Raw genomic sequence first — 12,897 nt, 5'->3', positions numbered from 1 at the left:
CGCCGTTTGTTTTAAGTGAAATCAGTTTGTCCTCTCCTGGTTCCACCGGCTCCGTAAATCCGTCTGTTTTTATTTGTGTCCCTAATGACTCCATCGCCTCCGTCTTCCTCCCTCCTCCCTCTAATCATCCCACCATCCCTCTCTTCCCATCAATCCATCCTGTCACTTCTCCCCTTTAACCCTCCCAGTCCACTCCTCCCCCTCCTCCACACCTTTAATCACTCCGTCCTGTCCTCCCTCGTGCTCCTCTTCGTCGGACCGTCACCATGGAAACAACAGCCCTTCTCTGGCTGCTAATCTGGTGACATTGTCTTTCTATTACCTGCAGCTCAGATGCCTCATAAGGTGAAGTAAAGCGTGGGAAAGCGCTGCAAAACGTTGGTCCTCATTAACAGCAGCGGAGAAAAACAGCCCTCAGCATCACTCTGCCACCACCATGTTTGGTTTGTGTTAGAACGAGACCAACTCTGCAAAAACACAAAGTCTCACAAAGTATTTTGATCTACTTTCTATTTAAAATATCTTAGTCTCAAACTTACTTGCAAGTAACTTTTCAGCTTGTTTTAAGTCAGTTATTCCTTAAAACTGATCAAATTCTGGGCAGATTATTTACTTGTTTTGTTTGTCATTTTGCTTCATCTAACAGGTCTGTTTAGATGAGATGTTGGACCTCAATGGGACAACCTGTACAGATAAAGGTCAAATAAAAACATTAAAACCTGGCAGATTATTTTCCTTATAATGAAGTATTTATTTAAAACAAGCTCCTGCATCTGGCTGGGAGGCGAGTTTTGTCGTATTTCAAGCGTAGTAAAATATTTGCTCTTCAAACTAGACTAAAAATTCCTGGTAGGATTTTTTGAACACCTTCCAGAGAGGAACAGTTTTGTCTCATCGCGTATTTGGGGTGAAAAGATCAGAAACGGATCGGTCGGACTGCCATGAAAAGCCGGATCGGATCACGGCTGCAGCGTTTGCTGCATCGAACCTGATCAGCTCTGATGGGTTTGTTTCCTTAGAAAGTGGAAAACATTGTTCCTGCAAACTTCAGACGTTTAGGACATGAACCCTTCATGACCCTTCCTCTCTCAACCTTCCAGTTTGATTTTTTATTGCTTTCCCTATTTTATAATTTCTCCACACTTTGTCTTTTCCTCCTCTGTAATTTTTTCCTCCAGTTTCTCTTTCACCTGACTCCGGCGCTCCGTCCCTTCCTTTGGAGAAATCAATGCTTATTCTCTCTGTAGGAGGTCAGAGGGTTGCAGGTGCTGGTATCCTGGCTTTTCAATTACCAGCAGCCTGCAGTTACCAAACACACACACACACACACACACACACACACACACTGTCCACCCCCCTCCTGTACTCCCTCAGACTAAAGATTTCAAAATAAAAGGTTTGGATGTTGGGAGAAGAGAAAAGAGGCGCGGCAGAAGATGGCGGATTGGATCAGAGACATCAGGACACAAAGGCGAGACGCTTCAGCGCCGCGGCCCGAACTGAGGCGCAGATGTGGCGTCAGTTTGCGTTAGCATGCATCCAGGTCACAGAGGTCACCCCCACAAAATTTACTGGCGACAGACGAAACACCCAGAGGGATGGTTGTTCACTTAAAGGGACATTCAGAAGCTGCACAACCTGCCGCATCGCTGCGCTGAATTCACAGGGCAGATTGCTCTGAAACCCGAAACAAACAAGCACTTATTAAGTTTTACTTTGATTTATTCAAAGTTTGGATGAGAGTGAGGAACAAAACAAATAAGAGCTTGTTTTAAGTCAATAATTCCTTAATATTAATGAAAATGTATTTGTATATTTTCAGCTAGGTAGCTACCAGGGCTATATTAGCAGCTAGTTAGCAGTAGCCTCAACCACCTGAACTCACAGAATGCTAAGAGTAAAATGTTTTTTGTTTGACAGAAAAGCCAAGCGAGAACAAAAACCCTACATATGATAGACAGAGATACGTAGCTTTTAGCTAGCCAGCTAGCTAAAAGCTAGCTAGGCTATATTAGCAGCTCGTTAGCAGTAGCCTGAACCACCTCAAGTCTTACGAGTGAAATAATAAAACATTTTTCCCATTTTATAAATTAAAATGTCTTCTTCCACAGGCAGATTATTTTACATACAACAAAAACTTTTCATCAATTTTAAACAAATTATTCACTCCACTTCCTCCCATATCTTGCTGAAAGGTTACTTTAAGTTTTGCCTTATTTCACTATATTTGCACTGGAAACGAGACAAATAAACTTGGTAGGTTTTGTGTTTTTGCAGTGTGTTGTCCTCTTCCTGATGTCCAGCCCATGAAGTCAGATTTTCTCCACTTTTCTGCTTCGGTGGATAAATTATTCCCAAAGTCTCCTGTCTCCTCAGTAGAGCTCAAAATATTTACATTTCAGTGTTCATTGGTTCAGGTTCCTGTTCTTCAGCGGTTCAAACCGAAGCAGCAGGTTTCTACACGCCTTCACAGAGCAGGTTATTATGGGATGTACATCTGTCAGCCACTACCAGGCTGTTTGTGTTTCAGTAAACCTTTCTTCAAAATAAAAACATGCAGCTAAATATCTTTGGTAAAATTTAAGACTTTTCTTGCAACCATAAATGACATTTAAGACCAAAAACGTGGTTCTGGCTCCTGCTCCATTACAATCCAGCAAAAATTGTGAAATTTCTGAGTCTGTTTGTGGCTTTGGGAGCAACTTTGTCTGAGTTTGACTCAAAGTTTTGCCTGATAGAAAAGTACAGCGAGAAACAAAATACATATATAAGATACACGCGGATATGTGGCTTTTAGCTAGCTAGCTACGCTATATTAGCAAATATGAGGCGGAAGCCTGAACCACCTCGAGTCAGAATGAAGATTTCTGGGTGCGACTCAAAATATGGGAAAATATGAGGAAGTACATAAATGAAATGCACGTTTACATGTAGTTTTCAGATAGCATGGGTAGATTAGCAGCTAGTTAGCATTAGCCTCAAAAAAAAAAACTACGTATATGAGATTAAATAGTTCTCCTTTGAGAAAACCTAAGACCTGTAGTTAATCTATTTAAGGCCATGAAAGTTTTTAAGGATTTAGTGTTTTACTTCAACATGGATTCAATCATGAATCTGTGATTGAATCCCAGTCGGATGTTGATGTTTGGGTCTGAAGAGGAGAAAAGGTGGCGAGATCACGCGTACGTCAGCGGGAAGGAGGAGGAGATGGAGGGGAAAAGACAGAAAATCTTCAACAAAAACGAACAGCAGATGAAGAGATATGAGGGCGAGGAGAGCAAAATGAAATGAAAGATTGTTGCTGGCTCAGATACGGGGGGAGGACCGGGAATAAAGATGGGGGAGGGTGGCCGCCCTCGGGGGTTATTGGGTCGTGGACAGCCAATCTCTCTCAGCTTAATCAACAGCAGCAGAGGTGATTGCAACACCGCAGGGGACTGCTGGGAAAAAAGGGCTGGATGGGGGGAGAGGTAGGAATGGATGGGAAGGTCTGGAGGAGGGACAGCAGAGCGGGAGGATGAGTCAAAGATTGGAAAAAAGGAAAAATGGACGTGAGGACAGAGGCAGGAAAAGATAACGAAGACAAAAGAAAAGCAGAGGAAGGAGGAGGAAACGAGAGATGGAGTCTGGCAGAAAACGATGGAGAAAATGAAGGAAACGAACAAAGGTGAGAAAGGAAGTTTAACATTAAATCACAGTTTTAAAGGAAAATAATAAGAATCCAATATCAGGAATACAAAATAAGAATCAGCAGATTGTCAGTAAAACATCTTTTATGTTGATATTTTTTTACGATTTCTGTCAGTTTTGCTGTTTTGAAAATGCTTGTAAATAAAGTTATCTTGGCTAAGCTGAACGGTTTCATGTGTTTATGTTCCCGTTTGTTCTGATCCAGAAAAGCTTCTCAGAATCCCAGAAAAGCTGATATTTGGTACACGAACCATCGCAAATCAAGTTTAAGATGAACCATTTTCACTAAAAAGTAAGATGGCCGACAGATGCCAACAGGCATTAAACTGTGAAACTCCAGAAGATAAAACATACAACAGAACGACGCTTCAAACGCGAGACATGGAGGGAAAAGGGAAAATACGGAAAGTATGAAAAGCTGCAAACACAAAAGTCCTCCAGACCACCAGGGGGCGCCTGGAGTAGGTATTACATATATTAGCCACTAAATATGCTGCTGTTTTGAAATATTCTGAATGATGTGAAGTAAAAACTTTTCTTTCTTCTTTACATCCCGTCTTTACCGAGCATCTGCTCACATGTGATGACTCCCCCTGGTGGTCTGGAGGACTTCTGTTTCATTGAGCAAAAGCAGAAGTTTTATACTTTCTGTTCTGCTGTTTGAGGTGTTTTCTCTTTTAGTTTGTAGGATTTTTCTTTCTTCTGCGTTTTTTGTAGCAAATTTGCTATTTAGATATTCAAAAACTGCCTTGTTTTTTCTAGCGAATGTATTTGAATTGTAAATTAACTTTACTCCTTTCCCATCTAGAACGGCTCTAATATGTCTCACCTTAAAGGTCTTTTACTTGAAAAGCAGAAAATATAAATATTTTGTCAGTTTCCACCCATCTGACTGGTGGAGAAAAGTTAAACATTTTCATTTTTTGGGCAGTTTGATGGTTGAAACTTGGACACGAACAGGACAAGAAGACCAAACACACATCCAGACGGTTTTATGAAGGGATATTTATATTATTTTGAAGGAAGACCTCATCATGTGTATTTATGTAACACCATGTCCTAAAGTTCATACAGCACCAGTTATTTCCACAAATAAATGCTTTCAAACTAGTAAGTTGTACTTTAATCACATTACTTTCAGACCTGCTTTGAACACAATAATAAATAAAAACAAAACTAAGTTATACTTTGCTTCATGTGTGGCAACAACTCCTTGTTTTAAGCTACATTACAGAGTTAAATTAGAGAGACTAGTCTTTCTTTCTGAACACAGAGTAGATCTACAGCCTGAAATATTAAAATGAGAAAGTGAATTTTATTAATGTTATAATAAGTAGCTTCGGGTCAGAATTTTACCAGATTCTTGGTTAGCATCGATTAGCATAATTGCTGACGGAAAACGACCCAATCATGTATGTAAGAAAATCAATCAAACACATTTAAGAACAAGAAGATCTTTGCTAACATCTTAAAACACTCATTTCACTCAGCATATATAAAAAACAAGAGACGGACAAACGACCATCCTTTCTAATCCAGTGGAAGAACAATAACAGGCAATTCTGTGCGTAGATTAGCATCAAGAAAAGTAATTTAAAATACGCCTTCATGGAGATTTATCATAAACAGCAACTCTGAAAAGCTGGGAATGACGTTCCATCTTTACCAAAAATAAAGACTTTAAGCAACGACAGCTTAGTAAAGGTAGCACATGCTAGCTTAAATGGTATTGCTAAAGGAAAACCATGTAGCATCTTTCTTAAATGTTGGTATGACTGCTATAAAATCTGAATCCATAATCTCTAAATGAGCCAAACGTAGCTAGTTAGCTTATGCAAGCTAAGCCTTTGCATGCTGCTAACAGTAAGCTAACTATTTTCCATTTCTCTTTCAAATTAGTTTACCACAAGCTAAACTGTTTATCTTAAAGATAAATGAAATCTTTTCAGTTAGCTTGCAGACATGTAAACTGTTTCAGCAAACCAACTAGTAGGTAAATGTTTTTCAGCTTGCTAACTGCTAGCCTTTTCAGTTAGCCTACTGCAAGCTAAAGCTTTGCTTTTCAGCTTGCTAGCACCATCAACTTGGAAGTAAAGCCTTTTCGTCAACTCTCTAAGCCAATCCTTAGCAAAGCAAACTCTTTATTTTTCCCGATGTTAGCTGAAACCTGCTAGCTACCAAAGTTTTACTGCAAAGTGAAACTTTTTAGCTAGGAGAATGCTTTAAAAAAAGCTCCACTTTTTAAGTTAGCTTAATGTCTGCTAGATCTTTTCAGTTAGCATGTTAGGTAAATGTTTACAGTTAGCTCTTAGAAGGCTAAGTTTTACCGTTAGCTTCGTCTAGCAAAGTAAATACAACACAGAATTAGCTGTCTAAACTTTTTACGTTAGCTTACTGGAAGCTAAATCTTTTCGGTTAGCATGTAGAAGGCTAGGTTTTACTGTTAGCTAAACCTTTTCAGTTTGTTCAGCCCAGCTAAAGATGTTCAGTTCAGTAAGAACAGTGACGTTTCTCTAGCAGGAACAGATACTGACGCTGGGGTGGATTTTATCCAGTGTATAAAAGGCACGAAGCTGCCATAAGAGCAGAAAAACTAGAGCCCACATTTTTACACACTTGCATTTAAAGGATGTTTATAGATGGAAAAAAATAAATTTACCCCCAAAAACATGGAAATTTCTGATTTCAAAACTGTTCGGCTTTGGAAACTCAGAAAATGTAAAAATTTTTCCTGAGTTTTTTCTTGCAAATTTTCAACTGTTGGATATAAGAGATTTAAAAGTTTTTCTCTAGACACTTTCTGAGACTTAATCTGAAAATGTCCAAGTTTTTTTGGTGGAAATTGACTCTTTCTATGTACGGTGGCCCTAAAAAGCCGTGCAGACACTGGATGTCCTGGAGCCATTAAACTAAATGTCTCTGCGGTCGGTGAAGAACGTGTCGGGAGACTTAAAGAAAAAAAACTCTGAGAAATAAAAGAGTCAGTTCCTTTATCTACACAGAACAACCAAAGGGAATCTCCAATATTTAAAATGAACTTGCGACAGAATCCAGTCACTCCTGCTGCTCGTTTCCAGCTGGGTTGTTGGCGCCGTTCGCGTCTCCAGAGTTCGGTATAAACGCGGCGCCGTCATGGCGGCTTACGACAGCTTCTGGCTGGCGAAGAAGGCCTTGGTCTGGCCGCAGGTGGGGTTGGTGCAGAGCGGGCAGCGCAGCGTCAGCTGGCGGGAACACGGCTCGTTGGACTTCAGGTGGGACTGGACCAGGTCAGCCAGCGCCTGGACATGGAAACACCACAGAGAGACGCTTCAGGAAACATTCAAGCTGCTAAACATCGAACCAGCGACTCATGATGACGACAAACCGCTTCTGTCAACACGACGTTTCCTCTACATGAAATCCAGTTTCCATGGAAAAAGTAACTTTAAAGTAACTAAATTAGATTCTGTTAGTTTGTGCTCTGCTCTAAACGTTTCTTCACATTTGGTGTCGTAGTTTGAAGCCAATAGTTTGGTAGGTTGGAAGATTATAATTTTATTATTATAAGGTCAAAGGTCACATTAAAGGGTTACCATATAAACTTTATATTTTAATGAAACTTTGCAAACTTTTTCTTCCCACTTCTTTTGAAATCATGTAGTTTTTTGTTCCATAAATTGTAAAAATTAAATGCTATTTCATTGATTTTTTTAGTAATCGGTTATTCTGATGATTAATCAATTAACTGATTAATCGGATAAAAATTTGGTGCATTCTGCAGATTTTTCATTAAACAATTTAGGATTTTTTTTATACAAAGTTACAAATACATGAGGAAAAGAAAATTATTGTTTAAAACAAGAAAAATATTATAAATGCCTAAAATGCAATAACAGCCTCATTTAAATAACTTTTTTTAACAAAGGAGCTAAAATACTTTCTATTAATCTGACGACTATTTTCCAGATCAATAATTAGATAGAAAAAGGATTAATATTAGATGTTTTGAACCGGGTGAATCTAAAAGTGTCACCATTTGGTTCTGGTTAAAACATTTTTACAGACAAGAAAATTTTCTATATTTAAAGCAAAATTTATAGATTTTCTTTCACAGTTTTGTCTTAATTATTGCTCTGAGTTGTTGCTTTTTCAAATCTGTACAATCCAGTTTATGATTAATCGATTGTGAAATTACCTGACGATTATTTCAGTAATCGATTAATCACGATTAATCGTCTTGGTGCTAATTATTTGTAAATGTAGTGGATTATAATCCCTGCAGGTTGGTAATCTGAGCGCTGGGCCTCCGTCTGGCTGTGCAGAACCAGATCAACACATTTTTCTTCATCTTCCAGCAGCAGCGAGGAAACCATCCTTCAGTAACTACCAACTAATCATCCTGTGGATATTGATTTCCTCCCAGGCCGACACTCGCAGGCCTGCCAGGGTCTCTGAGCGCAGCGGGTCCGAGCAGCCGGCCAGCCGGGCCGCTCAGTTCTACTGGAGTCAGCTCCAAAGGTTCCCATTGATCTGAACCTTTCTTTAATAACGGCGGCAGCTGCAGCAGCTGCAGCAGCTGCAGCAGCTGGACGGACCAGGGGAGGCGTCGCTCACAGTCTCAAACCTGCCGGGTCCTTTAAGCTTTCAGCTAAAATAAAATCCTGTTCAAACATCCAGATGATTAAAAAAATTTGATTCCAGTTTGGAAACACAAACTGATGCTGCTTTGTTGGTTTTTCTTCTTTAATTCCTTTAATCAGCTTTTAAATAAAATGCTAAATGTGACAGAGATGAGGATTCACCTTCATGAAGAGAGGGTTTCCGTTCAGCGACTCGGCTCTGCGGATGTTCTCCACTCCACACTGGAGAAAAAAGAACATGATGAGTTTGATTAAAGCTACATTTTCATACAGGATGGCATCACTTCAATTAAAAAAACAAAAGCAGATAAATATTTGCTTGCTCAGTTTGCACCGGTTTTCTCTAAAATAAACTTTTTATTTATCGTTTTCTGTTTTCCAAAAACACCAGCAGCCATTGTACAGCGGCAAAACCAACTGACCAAACATGCTGGAACTCTGGCGGGGTTGCTAGGCAACGGGGCTGGGCTTGGCCAGGGTTGCTAGGCAACGGGGCTGAGACCTTACAATCCAGATGTTTCTGAAACGGCTCAACGACACTATAAAACATTAAACTTACTACCAAAAACCGGCTGAGTGGATCGTTTTATAAACACTCTGCCTGTTTCTGCAGCTGAAACAATATGGAGGTAAAACAGTGTCAACAATAGGTCCTTTAAGAAAAAAATAGTTATTTTTAGAAGACTTAATTAATATGAGTTACATCAACATTTAGTTTCCATTTTGGATCAATAAAGTATTTCTGACTCTGTCTGTACTTGTTTTCTACATTTATTGTTTTCTTTTAACCTTTAATTCTTCAGGTTTTGATCTCTTCAATTTGAGAAAAAAATGGTTATCAGGCTTCGTTTGCTCCTTTTAAAATCCATTTATTCTGTTTTAATCTGAAATAAAGGCCTCAAATGTATTTGGCTGGAAGTTCTTTTAACATGTAAAGCAGTTTGCTATAAACGGTGAACATGTGACCTCGTGGTGGTCAAGGTCACGGTTAAATGGAGGAACAGTTTCCTCACCTCTTCGGCCAACACCTGAGCGTACTCGATGTCCAGCTCGTGCAGAGTCTCTATGTGGTCGGACGTGAAGGCGATGGGAACCAGCAGGATGTTCTTCTTCCCTCGCTCACTCAGACCTTTGATCACCTCATTGGTTTGGGGCCCGAGCCACGGCATGGGGCCCACCTGCAACAGCAAACCAAGGGTTAAACCTGCAACAGCAAACTAAAGGTTAAACCTACAACAGCAAACCAAGGGTTAAACCTGCTGCAGCAAACTAAAGGTTAAACCTGCTGCAGCAAACTAAAGGTTAAACCTGCTGCAGCAAACTGAAGGTTAACAGGCTCTGGTTGTTGGTTAATGTCTGGCGCCATCTTGTGGGCAACAATTAACAGTGCAGCAGATAATTTAATATTTGACTAAAATATTTCCCCTTAATTAATATGCCAATATTTATTATAGATGAATATTTTTGTTGTCAAATCGTACATATTTGGACCAGTTTAACTCAGATTTACCGACAGCTGCTTTATTTTTCAAAATAGTTGCCATGGAGAATTTATTTTTGCACCAAAATCAAAAATGCGTTTGGTGTCAAATCATAGGCAAAATATTTTAAACACCTTAAAAAGCAAAACAAGCAGAAGCTCAATTTAAAAATCATTTAAAATCCAACCATTAAAATGATTGTAAAATCATTGTGACACAATGTTTTCATCTCCTCCAGCTAACTGGACTTGCTAGCAGCAAAGTTTAGTTTCTGATTTTTCTACATATTATTACTTCAAAGTTGCATGAATAAGACGACCAACCTTGAAAACAGGATGTGACATAAAGTTGAAAGTCATTAAAATATGTAACACTATAAGACATTAACTTGTTTAAAAGGTTCAAAAGTGGCGGCCATCTTGGAAAATTACCTCCTGAAAACCAAGTGGCTAATGGGAAATAAATAAGAGGAAGTTAATTTTTACCCAGATGAGACTTTTACAGTGTAGCATTAGCATAAACTCGCTGACCCACCCTGGACTGCCACACCAGTCTGTAGGGGTTGCAGTGTCCCAGTCGCTCCATCACCCGCTGCACCGTGGCGCCCACTTCCTGCGGGTACGGATCGCCTCGGTTCACCACCTGCAGACACAAACAGGAACTGACTGCAGACTTTTATTGACCGTCTCAAATTACTTTCCAAAAACGTTTTTGTTACTTTAGCAGAAATTACTGGTAACTTTTAAGAAACTTTCTAGAACTTGCAGATTACCTTTTTCTAAACTCCTGGATTACTTTCTATGAAATTACAAAATACTTTAGTGCAGTTTAAAGGATAATTTCCCAGAATTCACAGCATACGTTTCCAGATTATTCAGGGTTCTTTCCAACTTACAGGGTAACTTTATGCAGCTTCGAATTACTTTCTCAGATCTTACAGGATACGTTTCTAAAACTTGCATTGGCACTTGCAGACATTTTCTAGAATGTTCCAAGTTACTTTCCAGAAAATGCTTTAAAAATGCTTTACTTTAGCAGAGATTACTGTCATTTCCCAGAATTTACAGAAAACCTTTGCAGATTAAGTAAGTTTCTTGGAATAAACTTATTGGACAAACTTTCTTAAACATCACATTTTTCTTTCCAAACTGTAAAGGTCGTCTTTCCAGAACTTTGTTCACTTTTTCAAAGTCTTTCTATTTAGTTTCCAAACTATTATACAGTCTCGTTCAGAGGGCAGTTTAAGTTTCGACTTTAATGTAAATCGCATCAAAACTTCTTAAAAACCCTTTAAGTTAATACGAATCAGGATGTAACTGATTGATTAATAAGCCCCATCAATAAATCCCAGATCTTTTTGACTTACAGCCATTGGAAGCGAATGAGCCGAGAACAAAATGACGACATCTTCTCTCTTATCGTCTGGAAACTTCAGCAGCTCATTTCTGATGTGCTCTGCAAAACACTAGAGAAACAAAACATTATATTTAGTAACATTTTCTAATTTATTTATTTTTTGTCTTTTTTTTATTTGAATTTTCCAGCAGCTGTAATTTCTAACCTCCACCAGCAGGGGGTGTGTCGGCCAGCGGTCGATGACACTCCAGCGCATCTTCGGCCTGTCTCCTCTGTTGCTATAGTAACGGTAGATGGCGTTCAGACTGCTGCCTGTTGACGGAGACGAGGCGTTATCGCTTTAAGCAGCAAACCGAACTCGGATCGTCTCCAGAGCGAATCGACGCGCCGCCAACCTGTGGTGGAGCAGCTGTACTGGGGATACTGGGTGAAGGCCACGGCTCGCTCCACGCCGTCCCGCTCCATCTCCTCGATGGCGTCTTCCGTCAGCGGGTTCACGTACCGGAAGCCGATGTAGAACTTGTGAGGAGCTGAGAAAAGGTTTGAAATGACGAGTCAGTCCAATCAAACGAGGCACAGCAGAAAAAAACAAACTGTCAAAAATCCTTCTGTCAGATTCCCAACCCTGAAGAACTATTAAAGCTAAAAAGAACTGTTATTCTAAACAGATTCTTCTTTCTGAACACATTCTTTAAGGTGAACCGTCTCATTATTCTTATCAGATTATTATTATTTTGAACAAAGTCTGTGAAGCTGCTTGTTTCTGACTTTAAACTGCCAACTTTAAAACTGAGAGGAAAAAGCAACAAAAGTCTGAAAACAGGCAGAAACTCTGCTGAGCAGCTGCTGATTGTGGCGTTTCAGATAGCAGAGAGCTGCAGGGTGTGAGCAGACACTCCTCCACTATCTTCCCTCACAGTTTGGCTATCAGATGACAGCGCTAACGGCGATGCTAGCAGCTTACACAGATGCTTCTTTCACTCTGTTCTGTCCTAATCCAACTGCATAGAATGAACGGTTGCAGCAGAATTATCGTTTATGATCGTCTTTATTGTAGAAGTACCAAAACCCACCGTCTGTCTGTGTCACGCACAAATCTGTCCCCCTGGAAACACAACCTGGTCCAACAATCCACTTGATGCAATGCTAACCAATTACAGATGTGCTAACAGCTAACATCTTCTGAACATGCTAATTGTTTTGAGAAGTGCTAACTGATTTTACAGATGCTAACTGCTTCCAGAGATGCTAACTGTTTTCAGAGGTGCTAACTGCTTCCAGAGGTGCTAACTGTTTCAAGAGATGCTAACTGTTTCCAGAGGTGCTAACTGTTTCCAGAGGTGCTAACCTGTGTCGGGGCTCAGGTCGTCCAGCAGCCTCACCATGCCCTCGCCCTGCATGGACGTCCAGTGTTTGATGGGCGACCCGCCGCCGATCTTGCTGTACTGCTCCTGGATCTTCGGCGTGCGCCGCTTGGCGATGAACGGGCCGAGCTTGCTGCGGGGCAGACAGCGGGTCAGAGGGTTAGCGTAGCGACGGAGATGCTAACGGAGACGTGCTAAGTGCTGAAGCTCACTTCTGAACAGGAAGCTTCATCAGGTCGGTGTCCATGAAGAGCCGCAGCAGGAAGTCGTGGACGTCTTCCAGTTTCTCTGGACCGCCCATGTTCAGCATCAGGATTCCTGTTTTAGGCTTCCTGATGGAGAAGAGATGGAGGCATCCAACTGTGCATCCAACCAACAAACCATCCA

The 12,897-nt window shown here is 40.4% G+C and overlaps 1 protein-coding gene across 1 annotated transcript; it reads right to left on the bottom strand.

Annotated features, from left to right (window-relative positions):
* Positions 1-4,686: 4,686 nt before the first annotated feature.
* Positions 4,687-12,892, bottom strand: fech (ferrochelatase; the record flags this gene model as incomplete). Its single annotated transcript, XM_015026721.1, has 9 exons — positions 4,687-6,968; positions 8,472-8,531; positions 9,323-9,487; positions 10,325-10,432; positions 11,157-11,255; positions 11,352-11,458; positions 11,542-11,676; positions 12,495-12,643; positions 12,723-12,892. Coding segments are annotated over 9 exons (1,131 nt in total), but the record flags the coding sequence as incomplete, so codon positions are not given.
* Between the last annotated feature and the right edge of the window lie 5 nt (positions 12,893-12,897).

Source organism: Poecilia latipinna, unplaced genomic scaffold, assembly GCF_001443285.1.
Source record: "Poecilia latipinna isolate Pla-1442-1.1 unplaced genomic scaffold, P_latipinna-1.0 Scaffold5265, whole genome shotgun sequence".
NCBI classification, from domain to species: domain Eukaryota; kingdom Metazoa; phylum Chordata; class Actinopteri; order Cyprinodontiformes; family Poeciliidae; genus Poecilia; species Poecilia latipinna.
This window is presented reverse-complemented; position numbering and strand designations above follow the sequence as displayed.